Source organism: Saccoglossus kowalevskii, chromosome 10 (genome assembly GCF_978046115.1).
Source record: "Saccoglossus kowalevskii chromosome 10, keSacKowa6.1, whole genome shotgun sequence".
NCBI lineage: Eukaryota > Metazoa > Hemichordata > Enteropneusta > Harrimaniidae > Saccoglossus > Saccoglossus kowalevskii.
In genome coordinates, this window is record NC_140650.1 from 8,968,777 (window position 1) to 8,994,331 (window position 25,555).

The 25,555-nt window shown below is 35.2% G+C and overlaps 2 protein-coding genes across 2 annotated transcripts in view; one reads left to right on the forward strand and one right to left on the reverse strand.

Annotated features, from left to right (window-relative positions):
* The window catches only part of LOC100373943 (O-phosphoseryl-tRNA(Sec) selenium transferase-like), a 16,547-nt gene extending 686 nt beyond the window's left edge, over window positions 1-15,861 (reverse strand). The window contains exons 1-9 of the mRNA XM_085504214.1: window positions 15,605-15,861; window positions 14,274-14,428; window positions 9,574-9,692; window positions 8,598-8,756; window positions 3,878-4,031; window positions 2,626-2,728; window positions 1,872-2,001; window positions 1,331-1,422; window positions 519-700 (exon numbers count right to left, since the gene is read on the reverse strand). Coding sequence (XP_085360340.1) covers window positions 519-700; window positions 1,331-1,422; window positions 1,872-2,001; window positions 2,626-2,728; window positions 3,878-4,031; window positions 8,598-8,756; window positions 9,574-9,692; window positions 14,274-14,428; window positions 15,605-15,718 — 1,208 coding nt within the window. The 5' untranslated portion in view covers window positions 15,719-15,861. The remainder of the gene's footprint in view (window positions 1-518; window positions 701-1,330; window positions 1,423-1,871; window positions 2,002-2,625; window positions 2,729-3,877; window positions 4,032-8,597; window positions 8,757-9,573; window positions 9,693-14,273; window positions 14,429-15,604) is intronic.
* A 196-nt stretch (window positions 15,862-16,057) lies between these two features.
* Window positions 16,058-25,349, forward strand: LOC100373793 (tetratricopeptide repeat protein 1-like). The gene is made up of 7 exons (XM_085504215.1): window positions 16,058-16,128; window positions 17,213-17,785; window positions 19,157-19,217; window positions 19,665-19,777; window positions 23,491-23,527; window positions 23,924-24,072; window positions 24,990-25,349. The coding sequence occupies exons 2-7, from the start codon at window positions 17,237-17,239 to the stop codon at window positions 25,179-25,181; spliced, it is 1,101 nt and encodes a 366-aa protein (XP_085360341.1). The 5' UTR covers window positions 16,058-16,128; window positions 17,213-17,236; the 3' UTR covers window positions 25,182-25,349.
* Window positions 25,350-25,555: the final 206 nt, after the last annotated feature.

A 25,555-nucleotide genomic window follows, 5' to 3' on the forward strand; every position in this document is an offset into this window, starting at 1 on the left:
ACAATATATTTTTTATATTGCATGGGAACCATATCAACGTTCATGATTATAAAAAAACTGTCACTTTAATACAGTGCAATATTTGGGTTATATCCACCTTTCCTAAAAGTCGTGCTGTGTCCTCTAGCCACGAAGCATTTGTGACATACAGACGAAGTAGAAGAGTGAAAGTAGTTATTTATAATATGGAAGAAAGTAAATCTCCCAAATGTATTAATTGACAGACAACCACAAATAGAAACAATATCAAAGTCTTCCATTTTTACATCACAGAAACACTTGTCACTAGAGGGCGCTGTATATTCACTGTAATTGTACTGCTGGTTGCTCAGGTTCTGACACGTAAATGATGAATGTGTGTCTATGGTCAAAATGAATCGTATTTTACTCATCAGTAATCAGTGGATTATGAACCTAGAGAGCAAACACATTTTTTTGTTATTTCAATTCCATTTTGTTACAGTTTTAAAATACTTCAAAGTAAACACACAAGTGAAAGAAAGTAGTTGGTAACTCACCTGGTACCTGAGACAAACCTGGTAAACAGCATGGAACCAAATTCAGTCAGCTGTTTAGTGTTACCTTGCAGTTGTGACAGTGATATAGCCAGAGATATAGTGTTGTTTTTTGTGTTTAACAACCTCTCTCCGTGTACTGTGGTCACTTTACTTATCTCCTGAGACAGGTACTTGTACATATCCTGCAATGATAATCAGATGAATCCAATAATTCACATATAATTTCACCTTACTAACACATTTATTAAAGTATCTTTCCATTTACCGGTATTGCACATCAGGCTGTTACACATATACCATGGTGTTTTAATTGACTACAAGTTATACAAGTTCTATACTATGACTAACTGAAGTTGTGAGAAAATCACGAAGGTTCAAACCAAATCAAAGATTACATGTCATGTTCATCATACTCTCATTGTAAATGCCATCCATGTTGAATCTCAAAATTGTGTTCAGTGACATTGAATGAAAACGTCATATTATTAAAATTGATACAATTCCTAATATTGCTAAACATTCCTGAATAATAGTTTTCTAATATTATCCTGGTAGTATATGCAATGGGATTTTTTTTTCCAGAATGCAGTGCACATATGTACAGTAACATTGCTTAGTAGTATGACATTTGAATTCAGCTCAAACTTCCTTGAGGCATGATATAAATAGCCATTGTTGATGACAACAATACTATTATCAAAATACTGATATGTAGAAAAGAATTTCTGATAGAGACAAACCCTAATGGACAATATATACACCCTCACCCCCTCACGACACACATTGATCACGATTTGTTATAAAGTGTTCACCTTCCTATCAGCTAGTAATTTCTTGTAACCTTTGCTCCCCAATGTTAATAGTGTAATAAATACATCGATTGATGAAGCAGCAGAGGCTCGACCTGAAAAATAAATAGTTTAATAGTCTGGTGTACAGAAGTGTTCAGTATAGGAATTTCTCAAAATGCAATCCTGTTACATATCTCAACATGTCACTGAAATTAAGTTTGAATTTACACAATTCAAACCACAATAACATACTATTTTACTAAGTCGTTAACAGCGCGATGAACTAAATAACTGACTATACCATATTTGGTCTATTTGGTGATTTTAATATGCCATATGGCACTGTAACTCAGCCATTCAGCGTGTTTGTAACAATGTATTCAAAATTACTCATTTTTTTACCCTTTAGTGGTCAGCGTGTCATGTTCGATGTGAGACCCATAACATGTATACAACACGCGTCAAATACAAATGTTTGTTGACTCAAAATCTACACAATGTATCTGTGCACACTAATTTAGATAGACTAGTAATTTTAACATGTGTTGTCATGACTACTAACCTGGATAAATCTGGCTGATTGAATCAACCAGTTCTTTATTATACCCTGCTATGACTGATCCACCCACAGGAACCATAAAGTTCTTATCAGAGCTTTGTACAAATATATCTAGTCTGCCAACCTGTGAGGCCTGCAATAACAAACAAACAAACAAACAATAATAAAATCAATCATAAAAACAAAAGATATCCTAAATTTGACAATGAGGGCACTCTAAACATTTGACAAACGCTCAAGATGAAACCATTTTGTTTTAGAGGTGGTTTAAATGTTTTTGTTTGATTCATCATATGCATAATTACTACATTAAAACAACTTTGACAATTGAGGATGAGACCAACAAGGCATTCCCTAAATTTTACTACGGTAAACAAACTAAATTGCAATAAAGAGGAAACACCAAATATGCAGTATAAATAACAACTACATATCAACTACAGCTGCTCATCTTCAGTCATTCGGAAGGTCTGTTTTGATTGTTAGAATTAGAGTAGGGACTAGAAGCTAAGAATAAAACAATCTTCCCAGCCAATGACGATTAGCCACTGATTTACTGAAACAAAACACACTGCAAGACATTTTACAGAAAGTGCCATAGTCGTTTCATCATGTTCTGTTCGGTATATAGGTCCAATGTTACATGCAATATGTGCAAAATACAAGGAAATTCAATTCAATTATTTTGTTTTATTATAGCTCTTATAATTAATTTATATAATTAACCTTATTAAGCAGGAAGATCCTGACTACTGACCTGTTGAATGAGGTGCATACACTTGGAAGACTGTAAACCATATGCATTATTTACAACATGTGGGACGTTATATTTACTACAAAGTATAGCTATCTCTTCTAACCTGCGGATTAAAGATATACAGATAAGATTATATTTTAAGAGATTAAAACAAAATAATAAATTATTCATTTTGAGTTACATTACAATATTTGTTTTTCTTTCTCTGGTATTATCGTTGAATCCCTGAAATGTTTACCAATTACATCTTCGCAATCCCCTTGAAATAGCAATATGAATCCATGTCTAGGTGCTCAGTTCATGTTGGGTCAAGTGGGAAAAGTTTGTATGTTCATAGTAAACAATGACAACAAATGATTTGACACACATACCAGCCAACAAGTAAATATTGATCAGTAACCATTTGACATGTATACCATTTCATTTCTGTGAAGCAAGCTAATGAATACATCCCACGCCTAGTTTAGAATAATACACCGCCTGTCAAAGCTGTTCTATATTATTCATAAAGCTATTCGTGGAGATTTTTAGTAGGGGCTTTCACCGCTTGCATCCATGTCCCAAACATGGTTGTTGACATACAAATATATTATAAATGACAGCTCTATAGTATACCTTTTAAGTTAGAGTTAATGCAATCATTGTTTAATATCTAGGGAGACTTCACCACAAAATGGCCATCAATCGACCATTTTGAGTTCAACTTTGAACATTAAGATGTACTGATACTATTTCTATTGCATGCTATAGCATCCAATGTAAACAAATGAAAATATGATTATGGACCAAGTTTAATTAGTTCATGTACATAAATTAAAACATAATAGCTAACACACTTGTACATGGATTCCATTCCATTCCAAAGCATCTATTACAACCATAATGAACCAAAACCCTGGAAGATGAACCTTAAAATTTACAGTAGCTCAAGGTACATACTACCAAATCTTGTCCTGGAGCTACCATTTTTCTAAAATTAGTCCTACCAGACTATTATAAATTTACAAAATTTAATTATTTTTAAATTTAAATAATATGTCTACAGGTGTCCTACATGAATCGACATGTATTTACTTCTGTTCATACTTTTTTGCATGGCTATACTAAACTCAATAAACTAACCGATAATACCATGTTTGATACAAGTCCCATGGGAGCATATAAAACATGTTTTAAAACATGCATCCCCCAGTTCATCCACAAAATGTGGGTAGTTTTGAGCCCTGTAAACCCAAAACAAGATGAAACTAACCTATCCGGTGCTCTAGGCGCGAAACAACTTGTTGTGCTACAAATGCAACATATATTTTCAGCTCCAAGTTCAAGAATTTTTTCTTCAATTTTAGCGAGATCTGTTCTTAGCTCATCTCCTTCCAACAGGTTTTCAATTACGACGGGTGTGAAACCTATTTATAAAACAAAAGACGATGCAAAGTCACAAATAATAGTTAACAGAATCCACACACCCCTACAAATGGAAAAGCCCCTTCAATGCCATAAGTCACAAATAATAGTTAACAGAATCCACATACCCCTACAAATGGAAAAGCCCCTTCAATGCCATAAGTCACAAATAATAGTTAACAGAATCCACATACCCCTACAAATGGAAAAGCCCCTTCAATGCCATAAGTCACAAATAATAGTTAACAGAATCCACATACCCCTACAAATGGAAAAGCCCCTTCAATGCCATAAGTCACAAATAATAGTTAACAGAATCCACATACCCCTACAAATGGAAAAGCCCCTTCAATGCCATAAGTCACAAATAATAGTTAACAGAATCCACATACCCCTACAAATGGAAAAGCCCCTTCAATGCCATAAGTCACAAATAATAGTTAACAGAATCCACATACCCCTACAAATGGAAAAGCCCCTTCAATGCCATAAGTCACAAATAATAGTTAACAGAATCCACATACCCCTACAAATGGAAAAGCCCCTTCAATGCCATAAGTCACAAATAATAGTTAACAGAATCCACATACCCCTACAAATGGAAAAGCCCCTTCAATGCCATAAGTCACAAATAATAGTTAACAGAATCCACACACCCCTACAAATGGAAAAGCCCCTTCAATGCCATAAGTCACAAATAATAGTTAACAGAATCCACATACCCCTACAAATGGAAAAGCCCCTTCAATGCCATAAGTCACAAATAATAGTTAACAGAATCCACACACCCCTACAAATGGAAAAGCCCCTTCAATGCCATAAGTCACAAATAATAGTTAACAGAATCCACACACCCCTACAAATGGAAAAGCCCCTACAATGCCATAAGTCACAAATAATAGTTAACAGAATCCACATACCCCTACAAATGGAAAAGCCCCTTCAATGCCATAAGTCACAAATAATAGTTAACAGAATCCACATACCCCTACAAATGGAAAAGCCCCTTCAATGCCATAAGTCACAAATAATAGTTAACAGAATCCACATACCCCTACAAATGGAAAAGCCCCTTCAATGCCATAAGTCACAAATAATAGTTAACAGAATCCACATACCCCTACAAATGGAAAAGCCCCTTCAATGCCATAAGTCACAAATAATAGTTAACAGAATCCACATACCCCTACAAATGGAAAAGCCCCTTCAATGCCATAAGTCACAAATAATAGTTAACAGAATCCACATACCCCTACAAATGGAAAAGCCCCTTCAATGCCATAAGTCACAAATAATAGTTAACAGAATCCACATACCCCTACAAATGGAAAAGCCCCTTCAATGCCATAAGTCACAAATAATAGTTAACAGAATCCACATACCCCTACAAATGGAAAAGCCCCTTCAATGCCATAAGTCACAAATAATAGTTAACAGAATCCACATACCCCTACAAATGGAAAAGCCCCTTCAATGCCATAAGTCACAAATAATAGTTAACAGAATCCACACACCCCTACAAATGGAAAAGCCCCTTCAATGCCATAAGTCACAAATAATAGTTAACAGAATCCACACACCCCTACAAATGGAAAAGCCCCTACAATGCCATAAGTCACAAATAATAGTTAACAGAATCCACATACCCCTACAAATGGAAAAGCCCCTTCAATGCCATAAGTCACAAATAATAGTTAACAGAATCCACATACCCCTACAAATGGAAAAGCCCCTTCAATGCCATAAGTCACAAATAATAGTTAACAGAATCCACATACCCCTACAAATGGAAAAGCCCCTTCAATGCCATAAGTCACAAATAATAGTTAACAGAATCCACATACCCCTACAAATGGAAAAGCCCCTTCAATGCCATAAGTCACAAATAATAGTTAACAGAATCCACATACCCCTACAAATGGAAAAGCCCCTTCAATGCCATAAGTCACAAATAATAGTTAACAGAATCCACATACCCCTACAAATGGAAAAGCCCCTTCAATGCCATAAGTCACAAATAATAGTTAACAGAATCCACATACCCCTACAAATGGAAAAGCCCCTTCAATGCCATAAGTCACAAATAATAGTTAACAGAATCCACATACCCCTACAAATGGAAAAGCCCCTTCAATGCCATAAGTCACAAATAATAGTTAACAGAATCCACATACCCCTACAAATGGAAAAGCCCCTTCAATGCCATAAGTCACAAATAATAGTTAACAGAATCCACATACCCCTACAAATGGAAAAGCCCCTTCAATGCCATAAGTCACAAATAATAGTTAACAGAATCCACATACCCCTACAAATGGAAAAGCCCCTTCAATGCCATAAGTCACAAATAATAGTTAACAGAATCCACACACCCCTACAAATGGAAAAGCCCCTTCAATGCCATAAGTCACAAATAATAGTTAACAGAATCCACATACCCCTACAAATGGAAAAGCCCCTTCAATGCCATAAGTCACAAATAATAGTTAACAGAATCCACATACCCCTACAAATGGAAAAGCCCCTTCAATGCCATAAGTCACAAATAATAGTTAACAGAATCCACATACCCCTACAAATGGAAAAGCCCCTTCAATGCCATAAGTCACAAATAATAGTTAACAGAATCCACATACCCCTACAAATGGAAAAGCCCCTTCAATGCCATAAGTCACAAATAATAGTTAACAGAATCCACATACCCCTACAAATGGAAAAGCCCCTTCAATGCCATAAGTCACAAATAATAGTTAACAGAATCCACACACCCCTACAAATGGAAAAGCCCCTTCAATGCCATAAGTCACAAATAATAGTTAACAGAATCCACACACCCCTACAAATGGAAAAGCCCCTTCAATGCCATAAGTCACAAATAATAGTTAACAGAATCCACATACCCCTACAAATGGAAAAGCCCCTTCAATGCCATAAGTCACAAATAATAGTTAACAGAATCCACATACCCCTACAAATGGAAAAGCCCCTTCAATGCCATAAGTCACAAATAATAGTTAACAGAATCCACATACCCCTACAAATGGAAAAGCCCCTTCAATGCCATAAGTCACAAATAATAGTTAACAGAATCCACACACCCCTACAAATGGAAAAGCCCTTTCAATGCCATAAGTCACAAATAATAGTTAACAGAATCCACATACCCCTACAAATGGAAAAGCCCCTTCAATGCCATAAGTCACAAATAATAGTTAACAGAATCCACATACCCCTACAAATGGAAAAGCCCTTTCAATGCCATAAGTCACAAATAATAGTTAACAGAATCCACACACCCCTACAAATGGAAAAGCCCCTTCAATGCCATAAGTCACAAATAATAGTTAACAGAATCCACATACCCCTACAAATGGAAAAGCCCCTTCAATGCCATAAGTCACAAATAATAGTTAACAGAATCCACACACCCCTACAAATGGAAAAGCCCCTTCAATGCCATAAGTCACAAATAATAGTTAACAGAATCCACACACCCCTACAAATGGAAAAGCCCCTTCAATGCCATAAGTCACAAATAATAGTTAACAGAATCCACATACCCCTACAAATGGAAAAGCCCCTTCAATGCCATAAGTCACAAATAATAGTTAACAGAATCCACACACCCCTACAAATGGAAAAGCCCCTTCAATGCCATAAGTCACAAATAATAGTTAACAGAATCCACACACCCCTACAAATGGAAAAGCCCCTTCAATGCCATAAGTCACAAATAATAGTTAACAGAATCCACATACCCCTACAAATGGAAAAGCCCCTTCAATGCCATAAGTCACAAATAATAGTTAACAGAATCCACACACCCCTACAAATGGAAAAGCCCCTTCAATGCCATAAGTCACAAATAATAGTTAACAGAATCCACACACCCCTACAAATGGAAAAGCCCCTTCAATGCCATAAGTCACAAATAATAGTTAACAGAATCCACACACCCCTACAAATGGAAAAGCCCCTTCAATGCCATAAGTCACAAATAATAGTTAACAGAATCCACATACCCCTACAAATGGAAAAGCCCCTTCAATGCCATAAGTCACAAATAATAGTTAACAGAATCCACATACCCCTACAAATGGAAAAGCCCCTTCAATGCCATAAGTCACAAATAATAGTTAACAGAATCCACATACCCCTACAAATGGAAAAGCCCCTTCAATGCCATAAGTTTGTGTATTAGGTAATTTTCTATGATTATTTTTTTTTGTAATTTCAACCAAATGAACCTAATTTCCCATTGTAGGTCTGAATAAAAAAAAAAATGAGTGCTTATTTTGTGAAAAAGCAACAAATTTGATTAATAACGAAATAGCCTACACAGCTAAAGTAATTGTACCTAGTGATGTGTAGAAATAAACAAGTAACTGGTCAAAACAACTTTAAATAAAATACAACAACATGTTTATATAAATGTGGAAAGAAGATAGTATTCAAGGTTTCCCTTTTTTATATCTCCGACTTGAGGAAACAAAAGTGTTTTAAAACTATTTTTAAAGTGTCTTTTGCGTTTGCGCACTAAACTCAAAATGTTGTCATGAGATACATACCTGATGTTACGATGGCTTTAAAACAAGACTTCTGATCAATTCGTGGCCATATTATATATTTAGTAGTGGGACGCTGGTGACGAAGAGCCAAAAAACACAGAACAATACTCATCCCTGTCGCCATGGGAACAATGAAACTACTGGCAACTGTCCGAGCACCTGTTGGTTAGGAATGAGATTATGAAAAAACAAACTAACAAGAACTCAACTTTTCTCATATTGTTTTTAATTTGGATAACTCCCACAATATTCCAACACACACATAGAATTAACTAGTTTTCTCAATATATTTACCACTGAGAAATAATAGAACAGTCATTTAGTTAAAGGATCAGCACTTCACATATCCAGGTATCTTGGCTTAGATTGAGATGAGTGTCAGTCCAGTATGAGTGGCATGGGAGAGTCCTCATTTTTGTTCAGCCTGTCCTTTTAGCATAATCAATATAGAATGTTTTTGATGCATTTGGGGTAGTGAGTTTAGAGTTCTATGGCCGCCATGTTACTAAGCCGACACCAGCGACTGTCAGAAAAGATGGTGGTGGGGGGTTTGGGACATAACCAGTTGTTTGTGAGAATGAAACCAGACTGATTTAATTTTAATCAGAATAATCTAAAATCCTGTCGTGCAACGTACGTAGATTAAAATCCTGCTTCTGAACAGACTTAACATAAGTAACCTAGGAAGTACATAGTATTTTGAAGGTTGCATTCAAATCATCAGTCTCCTGCCTGTGATTCGGTGCACTTGATGATGTCTAAAAAAGCCGAAAACTCAATCACAACTGAATCTACAAAAATTCACTTACATAATGGTCAGTCAACAATGTCCCGAGGACTTTATACCCCTCACACAGGAATGACACCTGTCAACAAGTTACAATTACGCAGAGACATCTGTGATATGATAATTACTGATCATTTAGCAACAAATCTGCTATATTATGCCTCAGTGCCTCTTCACATTTAATTTTACCTGCAATTTTAATTGCGTCTGTAACTAAGACATTAGACAGTTTCATTAATATGCTGGAGCCAGCAGCTTTGGGTTGGATAGCAGTGATATCACCTGATCTACCGATACCATGACCCAATCTATAGAGACAAAAGGACAGTTAGTATCGGAAGTAGACCAGTTGGCTATTACTACTTGCATAAATCACCTTACCTTGTCTCATGCCGATTACAACAATTATATACAGCCACAGTTTTATGTAAATTGACTTTATTATAACGATTACTGTGGGAATCAAGTTTGTAAGTTCATACATGCTATGTACCGGTATGAACTTACAAGCTTGTTTTGGATTTTTACTATGGTCATTCATCAAGTTACAATTGCACACACTCCTGCTGAGTGATGGAGTCCAAAATTGTATTTAAATCACCTGGATATTACTGAACAAAAAACATGGAACACTGTAGCAGAGACCTTGTGTATGGTAACATACCTACACCATGTGAAAATGCTGTGACATCACCTTATCTATGATCCACAGTAAGAAACAATAAAACGTAAACGTATTAAAATAATTGGTTTTTAAAGGGGAATAAAGAAATGAGAGATATTACACAAAACAGGTACAATAGATATTGACAATTACAGTGGTTCTGAGAATTATTTGTACTGTCTGTTAGCAAGGCAGCTTGCAGCTTTGCAAAACATTTGATTTTTTGTAGATCTAGATTGACAACATGCCTATCAGTCAAACAGTGCCATTAAGTCTACCAATGCAAATAAAATGTTTTACAAAGTTGTGAATCATCTTACTCAACAACATAATCCTCCTGAAACCTTACTATTTAAAAGTCGCTTACATGAAAATGTGGCTTTAATGGCAATTTGCATGAGGTATGGCAAGGAGAATGAAATATACATGTAACAATTAGGGGAAAATTAAATACCATGACACAACAGAGTTTCTGAAAGACTTACAACTGTGTTCCTGTCACAGTAGCTTAGTGCCATCAGATTAGGTATAATACTACAGTGATTACAACACCAGCATTCAATTCAGTGAAGTTGGATCATGATAAAATATAGTAAACTGCTTTGATTCCCCAGGAGACTAATTTTCAAAAGTATGGGAATGTCACACAATTTTGTAGCAGTGAAGAATTTACTGTAGAATATGGATGAAACCATACAATTTTAAAAATGTTAGTTTATTATTAAATCAAAGAAAGCTTAGAAAGAACTCCCATGTGCTGAGAGTATTGGAGACACATTAAATATAATTCGAAATTACTTAGCTGAAAACTAATTATGCAAATCAGAAAATTAATATGACCAGATTTGAGTGTAAAACTAATGAGGTCTGCGCAATGTAACAGAAAATCTATGTCTCCAAGTTTAATTGAAATGTGATTAGAACCAAAAAATTATGAATTATTATGCTTATTAGGGAATTAATATGAACAGATTTTTACCCCAAACTAATTAGGTTTGTACATTGTCCTAGAGCATCTTTGTACTAAGTTTCATTGAAATGGAATAATTAGTACCGTGAAAACTCCAAAATTTCGACCCCTCTAAAAATTCGATTGGCTATTTATTTGCCGGGTTTCGGTGTTTTATTTACCTCCAAATTTTCGACTCCACTAAAAATTGCCGACTCATTCTTATTCGAAAATTGCGACCAGTTTTAGTTTTCCCCCAAACGAAAAAAAAAACCGATGTGAGCGTTCAAACGGGACCTTCCTCGAAGGCATGAATCCGGGTTTCTGATTGACTGAGAGATTTTTATTTTATTGGTAACGAAAATATATTCTAAATAAACGAAGTTTCAAATAAAAACGAACACAAAAATCTCGGCATGCTGCGTTTCTGAATTGTTGATTATTACTGTACTCAGTAGTGATTATAATAATGTACACAAAATAAATTTGGTGAATGGTTATGAAATACAAATAAAAGTCAACTAAGTTTCATCGTAAGCGAATGATTCCGGTCTCGTATAAACGTTTGATGCTGTAGGATATCCGCCATGTTCTCTTAGGTCAAATAGGTCAAATCGTAATTAACCAATCAAAAAGCTGGATGATGCCAACGTGTTCAAATTACCATAGCTTATTTAAATATGTTAATGTTATTGAACGCAATGCGAAGAGATTGATGTTGTAGTATGATATTTTGACTTGGATTTTGATGCGAAAACGGCATGATTTTTTTTTAAATAAAAAAATTAGTTGTTTTTAAAAAATAAACTGGTCATCTGAAGAATAATTTAACATTGTTCACAGTGATAACAGCTCATTCTCGAAAGGAAGCTTACCCGCTCACGCTAGTCACGATAAAAATCATACACGTGTACTCTTGAATAGACAGATGTCAATGACTACGGTAAAACTTAGACTCTATTTTAGCCGGCAGGATTGATTGAAATGTCCGAAAAATGACGCCAAAATACACCTTAAAAGTCCCATTTTATTTTCTTAAATCCCATTTTATTTTTTAATCCAAGGGCGAATTTACGGCAGAATTTGGTCCCTCAAATAAGGGACACGTGAGCTTTGATTCTAACCGGATACATTGCACTGGGTCGGGGAGATAGTTTGCTAAACTTCCATGTATCTTTTGTCCAATGGGTACCTGTACTTCGAACATTCGCAAGTTTTCCTAGGTAGTGCGAGACAGCTTTGTCTTTTGACCTATTAGTTTTGTGCTGACCTCTTCTGCGCGTCTTGATGTTTTGTTTTGCTTGTCATAATACTCACTGATTGATGACTTTGTTTAGATTTTGAGTTACAACTCGGCCACGACTCTAAAAACATGTCACATTTCTAACGCCAATTATTTAAAACCGGTCGAAATTTTGGAGTTTTTACGGTACTTTAGATATCAGTGTGAAAGCTTAAAATTGGTTAATTATGCAAATTAGGTAATTAATATGTACAGATTGTAACCCACAATTATTCAGGTCTGTCTATTGTCCTACAGCATCCATGTACATTCATTGATATGTGATGTATAGTACATGTACCTGAGATATCAGTGTGAAAGTTGGTTAATTATGCAAATTAGGTGATTAATATGCACAAATATTTACCGGAAACTAATTGGGTCTGCATAATTCTAGATTCATTGAAATGTAAATGATTAGTACTTTAGATATCAGTAGAAAAGCTGAAAATTAATTATGCAAATTAGGTAATTAATATGCACAATTATTTACCCTAAAACTAATCAGGTCTCTGCATAGTCCTAAAGGATCTATGTACCAAGTTTCATTGAAATGCGATGATTAGTACTTGAGATACCCATGGAAAAGCTGAAAATTAACTAATTATGCAAATTAGGTGATTAATATGCACAAATATTTATCGAAAACAATCAATCTCTGCATAGTCCTTGAGTATGTAAGTAACAAGTTTCATTGAAATGTAATGCTAACTACTTATATCAAATGCTGAAAATTAATTAATTATGCAAATTAGGTAATTAATATGTACTGATATTATCATAAAAACTATCAGGTCTGTGCAGTGTCGTATGACATCTATGTACCAAGTTTCATTTGAAATGTGATGATTAGTACTTGAGATATCAGTGGAAAAACCGAAAATTGACTAATCATTATGCAAATTAGGTAATTAGTATCCACGGATTATTACCAAAAACTAATCAAAACCTAGCATTAGTTCAGAGCATCTATGTACCAAGTTTCATCAAAATCCAATGAGTGGTTGTTTAGATATCAGTGGAACAGTCATGGAACCACTAAAAAATAGCTAATTATCATGTAAATTAGGTAATTAATATGCACGGATTTTTACCAAAAATTAATCAAATCTGCGCATATGTTCAGAGCATCTATGTACCAAGTTTCATCAAAATCCAATGAGTGGTTCTTTAGATATCAGTGGAACAGTCATAGAACAGCTAAAAATTAGCTAATTATCATGCAAATTAGGTAATTAACGAGCATGGATTTTTACCAAAACCTAATCAAATCTGCGCATTGGCCCAGAGCATCTATGCACCAAGTTTCATCAAAAACCGATGTATGGTTCTTGAGATAGCAGTGGAACAGTCGGACACACATACACACATACACACACACATACACACATACACACATACACACATACAGACACACTAACTGCAAAGACTCCCATTTTGTGCTTCGCACATGGGAGTCAAAAATTGGATTGTGATTTATCATAAACTAAAATTGCTTTTGTAGCACATATAACAGTAATCACACAGTGAAAAATAAAAAAGATGAATACACTTGTGCAGTGATTGTTATCGTATGTACCAAAACTTTTGCAACATATGCCTAGCAGGAATTAGGGTAGCATTGTTTTATTGAAACACTTGTGTGCTACACAACAGTGTTTTAGTTCATGATAATTCATAGTCCAATGTATTCACCAACATACAGTGTCAAACAAAAATATTGAAAAATGTTACCAGTCAGTCAAATGTCAACCAAACAAATTGACATGCATATGACTTGACCGGATTTGAATAAAATTTGTCTAGATATGATGTTGAGCGGATGGACACACAGAACCCAAAAGCCTTTTTCAGAGTATGTATGTATGTCTGATAAGGACTAATAAAAAAAGCTGATGACTGGTGTAGCGAATGCCAAGTCCAAACATAATTGTACTTGTCAACTAAAGAGAAAGCACTGCATTTTAATTTTAATAATTTGTTCTAATATATACCTAAAATGTCGCCTAGCAACAATACCCGATAAGAACCTAGCTTCTCTTTCACCAACGCCGCAGTTACCAGGGAAGTTGTTACTGTCCATCAGTGATAGTTGATGCAGCAGTAACTCAATAGTCTCATCATCCCAACCATCTTCGGACCATCTTCGCTGATAATCAATAAAAGATATAATTAAGATTTTAATTGCAATTGTTTACTTAGCATGTCAAGGACAATTTTTATTTATTACTGTAGTTGTTAGGGGTTGATACAGACAACCTTTTTACAATAAATTTGTAAATTTCACTTATGAATTGAAGACAGTTTAATGTAACAGAAATCTACACTAATAACCAGCACTATATCAACATATTGTGTGCTGATGCTAATTTTTCGCATTCATTCTGCTATTCCTGGAGGCTTTCATTCGTGGACTAAATTTGTTTGTGATTACTCTGTGAAAGTTATACCAATATATTGAATAGATATCTGAATTTTTAAAATACCGTAAAATCTGTATTAGAAGTAATAGTGAAATAATAGAAGTCACACTCATTTGTTTTTGATCAATTGAAAACTAAAAATTCACTATTTCACCTATGTTTAGATGCTCTAATACTAATAGAAGCCACATCCCTTCTGTTGCATTGTACCATTTTAATAGAAGCCATGACTTCTAATACAGATTGAGTAGTTTATTATATATTTATAAAACATAAACAATTCTGATGCTTAACAATTTTGTACTTGGCTACTGAATTTTCCAGTTCACCACTAACAATTTAAAAATGGTTGCCAATAGTAACTAGGATAACAATTGAACTTTGCCCTATACCTTAACAATATCACAATTCCTGATTCAAGTGTCCGTATTTGCAGCAGGCAAAATGCTCTAACAAGACATATGTGAATAAAATATTTGTCACCAGATATATTGTAATTTATTATACTATGAATATGGCTAATATAAAAATTTAATTTTTAAAATGCATTTAAAATAAGATCCTGGTGGGCTTAATTTTTTTAATTTAATTTAAATATATTTTTATTTAATATTAAAGGACGCTCATGATAGGTGTCTTTTGTGGTCAGTATTATTTACGAGAATATTGTTAAAAATTGTATAAACATTTTTTTTTTGTAACAAATCCAAAATTTTGTTTACTTAGCATGTGATTTTAATCAGATTTAATTAACAAGCATATGCTAGTTGATCTGATGTAATTTATGCAAATTAGTACCTAACACAGCACTGTTAATTTATTATGCAAATTGTAAATGTTTTTATTTGGGTGATTGCAGAGCAAAGTGATTTACTAACACAATGTGTTTGTCTCATACTCACGTGTTCAAGGAAAGTCCGTATTTGATTCTCTCTGCTACGAACAGCTTGGCGTGCTTGTCTCACATAGGAACTTGGAATTAACCGTTCACACAGAGCATAGCTCTCTTCGTTCATGTTCAATCCTTCAATATCACACTACTGTGGAAAACGGGAACATTGTCATAATATAACGGTATCAACGATAGATAAAAAAAAACAGCTGGATTCACACTTTCCGTTGTGACTGTTTTTAAAAAATCGTGCCCTGAATGATTTACACCGGAAGTGCCTAACAGCTTTTAAGGTCAGAACCAACCACGAGAACAAATGTAGTACGCAACTGTAGCCGCCTTATTTAGAAGACTACGCGAGTAAAGAAAGACCAGTAAATAAAATACATACACTGGTTTTATCGTGACTGAATTATAATATTTAGAAAATAAACAGTCCCTACTAACGCGGATTGATATAGTAGGTCAAAGATCATAACGGGGTCAACAGAACTACTTTATAAAATACCCGGAAGTTTGGCTTCAAGACCCCAGGTAGGTTTTGATCTCCAGAAGCACAGAAACCGATGTTTTTTTATTTGTAATTATGATAACAAGATGTGATAAAGCACTTCTTTCTCAAGCGCTTGAGAAATGCCAGTACTATATCTTGATCCCACATAGCTAGTAAACGTGGTTGACTGTCTTTTTTCAACGCCAATCATGCTTCCGTGAACGCGTGACGTTGGAAAAAAACGAATCGAGCGATTTAAGGTACTAGTAGTTGCTCATGAATTAATTGCAATCAATTGTACACCCGGATATCGACTTTAAAGGAGCACGGTTACTGAAAAACACCGTAGCTGGAAATATTATGCCATATCTCAGATTGTAGACTGGTGACAAAGGGTGAACAAATTATATATAATGACTGGTGGGGTACTTTTTGTTATCCTGAATTATTGAAAAAATCTTGGTTTTAAAATATTTGAAAATAATGAAGACTTTTCATTGTACCCCCACAACTAATCCTATCCTCCCCCTACCCTCCATCGCCCCTAGATTAATATTACTGTAAAATGACTAATTTTACTGGGTTTAAATTTCGCTGATTTACCATTTCAGGCATATTCATTGGGTTTTAAATTCATGGTTTTATCATTTAGGTAATATGTTCTATAGTAAATTTACATATTCACCGGGTTTTAATTTAGCGCATTTTCCAGTCAGCAAAATAAGCAAAATTAAAACCCAGTGAATAATTAATCCTTTTACAGTATATGCCCCTCTTGAGAACACCTATATTGTTATAAAAAAATCTGGATTTTATCTACCCTGTGTCTCAGAATTAAGATGGATTAACAAGCAAATAAATGACCAATATTGGCATTGGCAAAACACACACCACAGACATGATCTTGTCAGTTTCTTGAATGAATGTCTGCATAGTAATAAACCATGTTCTGCATAAAAATCAGCTCATTTAAATTCCTTCAGTGTACATTTGATTGTATGACAAGCATACATTTTGTACAATTTTAAAGTATTCACCTACCAACATTTCTGAAGTTTTTGGTTAAATTATATTTTAAAAGGTTCCATTATTCAATAATCATAATTATTATTCTTTGGTTCTCAGTATTTGCTGGATGTGAAACTCGTGATGGAATCAAATGAAACATTGGCAACAGAAGACAACCAGAAGTCTGCACAACTCAATAAATCAGATTCAGATAGTGATGAGGAATTCTTTGATGCTTTAAATGATGATAAAGAGGAGAATACAACCTGTGTTGCTGATGTAGACGTTGATAAGGAAGACGATAAGCCAGAAGAAGTTAATGAAACTGAAGATGAAACACCACAGAGTTTAGACTCTGATGGAGAAAAGACTGAAAGTACCAACATCATCACTGAAAAGGATGACGATGATGACATTGTAAAAGTTGAAAGTGGAGGGAATGTAGATATTGCTGATGATGGTGGTGGTGACAAACCAGGCATTGAGAAAACTGTCTTAAAATGTAGTGATGCTGAAGAGAGATTTATTAATTCAGAGGAGGAGGAAGATGAGGGGGAGGAGGGACGAAAAGATGATGACAAATCAAATTTACATGAAGAGGAAAAAATCAAAAAGACATTTTCAACTTTAGAGCAAGACGAAGAACATTTAAAAGAAATAGAAAAGGACATGACAGATGAGGATAAAGAGGTAGTTACCATAGTTACACCACATCATCTAATTATTCATCTAGTTGAGTTTTGAGTTCTCTGCTTGCTCGGCTATCTTTAGGCATGATTAGGTTGAGTTGCTACCAGTATATACTTCCTGTTGTCATCAGTATGCAATAGCATTGGTCACTATTATGAAACCTTGTCAGCATATGGAATAGGTCAAATCAGAGGTACATTACTTGGGGCTTGCAACTACGGTGACATGATACCAAGATCCCGTTTCAATCTCGCTTTCGCATAAGCATTCCAACGTAGAAAAATGCGAATGCGCATGCCCGAGGTAACTAGGATACTGAGATGTCCAGGTGGATCAAAATAGCTGTTCACGATGTGACGGATTGCGATAACTATATTTTCTGTACATTTTCGATGCATTACATTTTTTCGCTATGAATGTGGTAATACATGTGTTATTGTTTTATTACAAACCGCCTATGTCATGTCAGAAGGTCGTAGCGTTAGTCTCGCTATCTACGAGATGAGACTTGAATGAGATCTTGGCATGATGTCACCATACAGTACAATGCGCGTTGCAAACCCCAAGTAATGTACCTCTGGTCAAATACAGACATGTGCCAAGTTGAATATTGCCTTTGAAAGTTTATAAAATCTTGGGGTACGAGGAAAACTGTTAAATGTGTGAAAAATAGAAGTTACCGGGTATTTATGATGACTGATCTTAAAATCAAGGTCCCTGTTCAAATTAGTGCATGCTTGGCTTCATGGCAACCAGATTAAACTCAAAGCATGATAATTTCATGTCAAAGATTTGCACATTCAATATGAATCACATATGGGGTATATGTTGTATATTTACGCAAAATTGGTGGACAAAACCCTTAATGGAATTAATTCCATTATCTTACTACCAGTACTTTAAATATTATACTGAGAATGGTGACATTCATGGCTTTTCAGATTATGATTATTTCTTCAAGTTATCCAAAAATATGTTTGATATCTAAACTAGGCTAATTTTCATGACTAGTTAATAATTTAATGAATGAATTTTACTGCAAAAAAAGCCATGTTTATCAGGGATGTGACAAAATAGCCTCTGTGGGCATAATAATAATATTGGTAGTACACTTACTCATAGGTTCTGTCTTTGACCTTACACTGTCATGTTCTTCATAAGACATCAAACAAGAGTCTGATATTTACATCATTTACACACCAGCATTTTACTAGAGCCCTACAGCTTAAACAAGCTTGAGGTAGCCAAAATGGCTGTGTAAACGTGTTAAGCATGAGTCGAGTTTGGCTCAACAAAACTCTTGAGGTTGAACTCTAAAATAGAGAGAGGAGGGGTGTGAAACACTGTCTCACTGTTATACTGATTTTTCAGAGGAGAAAACAGGAAGCCCAAGAACTAAAAGTTAAAGGAAATGATGTCTTTAAAGATGGAGGTAATTAGTATCTTTTTATGTTTTTATCTCTATAATAACGTACAACATTGTAATATTTATAATTGTCGATATAGTTTGAAATTTTACAAGTATTATTATGAAACACTACATGTGAGGAGGCTGCCATTGCAATACCATGGTGCATCACTCTGACTGTTTTGAAACACAATGATGTTATCTTTCTTGGGAGGGGGGTTTGGGTTGTAGAATTTATCAATGAGTATAAATTGATATTGTACACCCATATATATGTATAAACAATAAATAAATTATTTTTTTCCAAATATCAACAGATTTTCTAAAATTAGTTTGGACATATTTATAACCTTTGACCTTGAAAACAATTTTCATTGGGGGTAATTATGGTATTCAAAGGGTACTTCTTTTTTTATTGTACAGACATTGTTACTTTGTTTTATTTAACTGGTACTGCTCTGTTTATCCTAGATTTCAGTGAAGCTATCGATGCCTACACACAAGCGTTGCTAATATGTCCACTGTGCTACAAAAAAGAACGATCCATTATGTATTCCAATAAAGCAGCTTGTCACGTCAGAACGGTAAGAACCGACAAAATTCCCATTTGTCTATGATTACACGTGTATTATAAATAAGATAATAAACCAGTATGTGGTAAAATGTCTCATCAGTTCAACTCCAACAGGACATCTTTTGTTGAGGAGACCAGAAGCTTCACAAATGTTTGAACTGAGACACAAAATATCTACATGTATTCTCAGAGGTGGACATTTTCACCGCCTGGCAAGCATCACGATGTAAACAAAGTTTAATAACTCTTAGAAATCTTTACTTTGGGATAGTTGTTAAGACTCTCCTGAACAGTGTAATAGTTGAGTTTGTGCTGTTTCCTCGACTTCAGCTGTTTTCACTGTCTCTGACCGGCATTCCACAGCAGTTTGCACAGAGCCCATAGAAATACACGATACAGTGGTGCACGTCATAGCAACCTAGAACGTACTGTGACGTAGCTCATTAGAGACATTTGACACCAATGGCCACAAAATCCTCATATAGCATCAATAGGTTCAAAAAATAAATTTAAAAACCACTGGGAAAATGAAATCCACTCTGATAACCGAAACAATTCAGGACTGCGGAATATTCAAAAAATCACTTTGATTAAAAAAATATATAAACCAATATTTTTTAGTAGATTTGGGTGATGTAATCACAATCTGAAAATAGAAACTGGTAGGCATACCAAACCAAAAACATTTCTAGAGGATATATTGTGTAAATTGTGCACACAAAAAATGGTCTCATTTAATACACATAGAACCATAGATTACCCATCAGACCTCCTTTACACATAGAACCATAGATTACCCATAATGCCACATTACACATAGAACCATCGATTACCCATCAGGCCACATTTACACATAGAACCATAGATTACCCATCATGCCACATTACACATAGAACCATCGATTACCCATCAGGCCTCATTTACACAAAGAACCATAAATTACCCATCATGCCTCATTTACACATAGAACCATAGATTGCCCATCAGACCTCATTTACACATAGAACTATAGATTACCCATCAGGCCTCATTTACACATAGAACCATAGATTACCCATCATGCCTCATTTACACGTAGAACCAGATTACCCATCATGCCTCAATTACACATAAAACCATAGATTACCCATCAGACCTCCTTTACACATAGAACCATAGATTACCCATAATGCCACATTACACATAGAACCATCGATTACCCATCAGGCCACATTTACACATAGAACCATAGATTACCCATAATGCCACATTACACATAGAACCATCGATTACCCATCAGACCTCCTTTACACATAGAAACATAGATTACCCATAATGCCACATTACACATAGAACCATCGATTACCCATCAGGCCACATTTACACATAGAACCATAGATTACCCATCATGCCACATTACACATAGAACCATCGATTACCCATCAGGCCTCGTTTACACAAAGAACCATAAATTACCCATCATGCCTCATTTACACATAGAACCATAGATTGCCCATCAGACCTCATTTACACATAGAACTATAGATTACCCATCAGGCCTCATTTACACATAGAACCATAGATTACCCATCATGCCTCATTTACACGTAGAACCAAATTACCCATCATGCCTCAATTACACATAAAACCATAGATTACCCATCAGGCCTCATTTACACATAGAACCATAGATTACCCATCAGGCCTCATTTACATATAGAATCATAGATTGCCCATCAGGCCTCATTTACACATAGAACTATAGATTACCCATCAGGCCTCAATTACACATAGAACCAGATTACCCATCATGCCTCAATTACACATAAAACCATAGATTACCCATCAGGCCTCATTTACACATAGAACCATAGATTACCCATCAGGCCTCATTTACATATAGAACGATAGATTACCCATCAGGCCTCAATTACACATAGAACCATAGATTACCCATCAGACCTCATTTACACATATAACCATATATTACCCATCAGGCCTCATTTACACATAGAACCATAGATTACCCATCAGGCCTCATTTACACAGAACCATAGATTACCCATCAGGCCTCATTTACACATAGAACCATAGATTACCCATCAGGCCTCATTTACACATGGAACCATAGATTACCCATCAGACCTCATTTACACATAGAACCATAGATTACCCATCAGGCCTCATTTACAAATGGAACCATAGATTATCCTTCAAGCCTCAATTACACATAGAACCATAGATTACCCATCATGCCTCATTTACATGTAGAACCAGATTACCCATCATGCCTCAATTACACATAAAACCATAGATTACCCATCAGGCCTCATTTACACATAGAACCATAGATTACCCATCAGGCCTCATTTACACATGGAACCATAGATTACCCATCAGGCCTCAATTACACATAGAACCATAGATTACCCATCAGGCCTCAATTACACATAGAACCATAGATTACCCATCAGATCTCATTTACACATGGAACCATAGATTACCCATCAGGCCTCATTTACATATAGAACCATAGATTGCCCATCAGTCCTCAATTACACATAGAACCATAAATTACCCATCAGGCCTCATTTACACATAGAACCATAGATTGCCCATCAGTCCTCAATTACACATAGAACCATAGATTACCCATCAGGCCTCATTTACACATAGAACCATAGATTACCCATCAGGCCTCATTTACACATATTTACAAATGGAACCATAGATTATCCTTCAGGCCTCAATTACACATAGAATTATAGATTACCCATCATGCCTCATTTACACATAGAATCATAGATTACCCATCAGGTCTCATTTACACATAGAACCATAGATTACCCATCATGCCTCATTTACACATAGAACCATAGATTACCCATCATGCCTCATTTACACATAGAACCATATATTACCCATCAGGCCTCCTTTACACATAGAAATATAGATTACCCATCATGCCTCATTTACACATAGAACCAGATTACCCATCATGCCTCAATTACACATAAAACCATAGATTACCCATCAAGCCTCAATTACACATAGAACCATAGATTACCCATCGTGCCTCATTTACACATAGAACCAGATTACCCATCATGCCTCAATTACACATAAAACCATAGATTACCCATCAGGCCTCAATTACACATAGAACCATAGATTACCCATCAGGCCTCAATTACACATAGAACCATAGATTACCAATCAGGCCTCATTTACACATAGAACCATAGATTACCCATCAGGCTTTATTTACACATAGAACCATAGATTACCCATCAGTCCTCAATTACATATAGAACCATAGATTACCCATCAGGCCCCAATTACACATAGAACCATAGACTACCAATCAGGCCTCAATTACACATAGAACCATAGATTACCCATCAGGCCTCATTTACACATAGAACTATAGATTACCCACCAGGCCTCCTTTACACATAGAACTATAGATTACCCATCAGGCCTCATTTACACATGGAACCATAGATTACCCATCAGGCCTCATTTACACTTGGAACCATAGATTACCCATCATGCCTCATTGACACATAATCTATAGATTACCCATCGTGCCTCATTTACACATTGAACTATGAATCTAAATGCAATGATCAGCTCGCTATGCTGGTTGTATTTTACGAATGTTGCATACCGGTATGTCCAATGTCGTTAATAGCAACTCATAATGTAGAATTGCTAATTAGTAACACATTGATTCTGTTACAGGAAAACTATGAAGAGGCCATATCAGACTGTTCTAAAGGTATATATGTTTATTTTTTTAAATGTTGTAACCAGTTGATAGTTGCATTGAATGTTATCGTTTTTGTTTTGATGTTTTTTTTGTGTAAGTTGCATGTGATATGAGCAAAGCATCATTCAAGTGCTGTTTGCCATAGGAAGCTATATTCTTAGGACTCTATAAGTGACAATTTAATGGTCTATCTCCACCAGCAATTTATAATATTGTCTAACATTGTTTTTGTAAAGGAATGATTCAGTGAAAATAAAATCCAGCGAATGTAACTTTTTTCCTATATTTTACATTCAAATCACCCAAAAAATAATTTCAGCAAAAATTAATTCCAGCTGAAAATAAAGTTCTTTACAAAATCAACTTTATCGTTCAACATTGTCGTTATTTTTTCGTTTTTTTCAGCTATTGAACTGCACAGTACATATGTGAAAGCGTTACTAAGAAGAGCACAAACGTATGAGAAATTAGAGAAGTTAGACGAAGCATTAGAAGACTACCAAAAAGTGTTACACCTAGACAACTCATCATGGGAAGCAAGACGAGCATGTATGGTAAGTTAATGGGGGGAAAAAGCACTATGCAGACAGCCAACTGTAAACCCCTTTAACCTTTTCATCACCAGTTCCCTTTTTGGCACAAACTCACAAAATAGTGTTGTTTATAGTCTGCACTTTCCTTCAGAAGATTTGGACAAAAAATAACCAAATTTTCTGAGTGAATACAAAAATTTATTCAAATTTTGTCTGTTGGCCCCAAAATTGGGGTTCATTTCCAGAAATATAGAAGAATGTAAGAAAAAATGCAAAAAAATTTGGGTTAGAAAGTCTGGTGGTGAAAAGGTACCCAAAATTTATCAGCAGTAAACATTTCATCATCGGCCTCAACACCAGTTTGTTTGTTTGTGGTTGTTTCCTCAGGCTGCATAGATCTTAGCATGTTATAAATAGCATCAAAGATTTCTATGATAAGGGGATGGAACTGTTGCAATATGCAATGAAGAGCAACATTTGAAGTCGCATGAATTGCAAGATGATCCCAAACCACAAAAATAAATGTTCATTTCTAGAAATTCTATTACAAATAAGTGTTTCTTTGAATGAGATGGCTTGTCTCTCAGGTTGAATTTTTTAGTGTTCTTGTTTATAACTGGAGCAATGTATTGTGCATGTTTTGAAATAACCGAGAAAGAAAATAACAACAGAAAAATGGTTTGGTTCAAGTGTAAATCTGTGCGTCAAATGTAAAATCTTTTTACACCCACCCGACAACCAACTGCTATGCAATACTACTGTCCGATTATCAATTTGTATTTAATGGTGAATGTAGTCTTACGTCATGACCAATATTTATCGATTAAGTTTCAGTGGGGGGTAGGGGGGTTTAGAAAAAAACTAAAGGAATTAAGTTTTTTATCCGACATCAATCTTTTGATGTCGTCCCTTACTCTCTCCATTTTCCTTTTCTGCAGAGACTTCCAGACGAAATAAAAGAAAGAAACGAGAAAATGAAAGCAGAAATGATGGATAAACTGAAAGATCTTGGAAATATGGTTTTGCGACCCTTTGGGTTATCAACTAACAATTTTCAACTTCAGCAGGATCCAACTAGCGGCTCCTACTCGGTCAACTTTGTACAGAATAAGCAGGGTAATGGGCAGTGATGACATGATTACCCACAATGCTTAGTGACATTACCCAGAATTCAGTGTAAAACTTCCAGGAATGCTAGCTTTACAGGTGACAGTGATGAAAATATTGTTGTAATATTGGAGTTTAAGAATGTCATGTAATTTAAGTGTTAAAATTAAATCTATTTAGAATTGTTGAAATATTGAATTTGTCTATCGTATTTTTTATTTTCTCTTGCATGTTACTGTGTAATTATAATGTTTGATGTTAAATTTTCATAAGAATATACTGTTTGTCATGAGAAACACTTGTGATACTGCACACGTGCCCATTCTACTAATATTGTTCTGTTTTCTGGTTGGTATTTAATGAAACTACACACACTATGCAGTTCATAAACATCCGT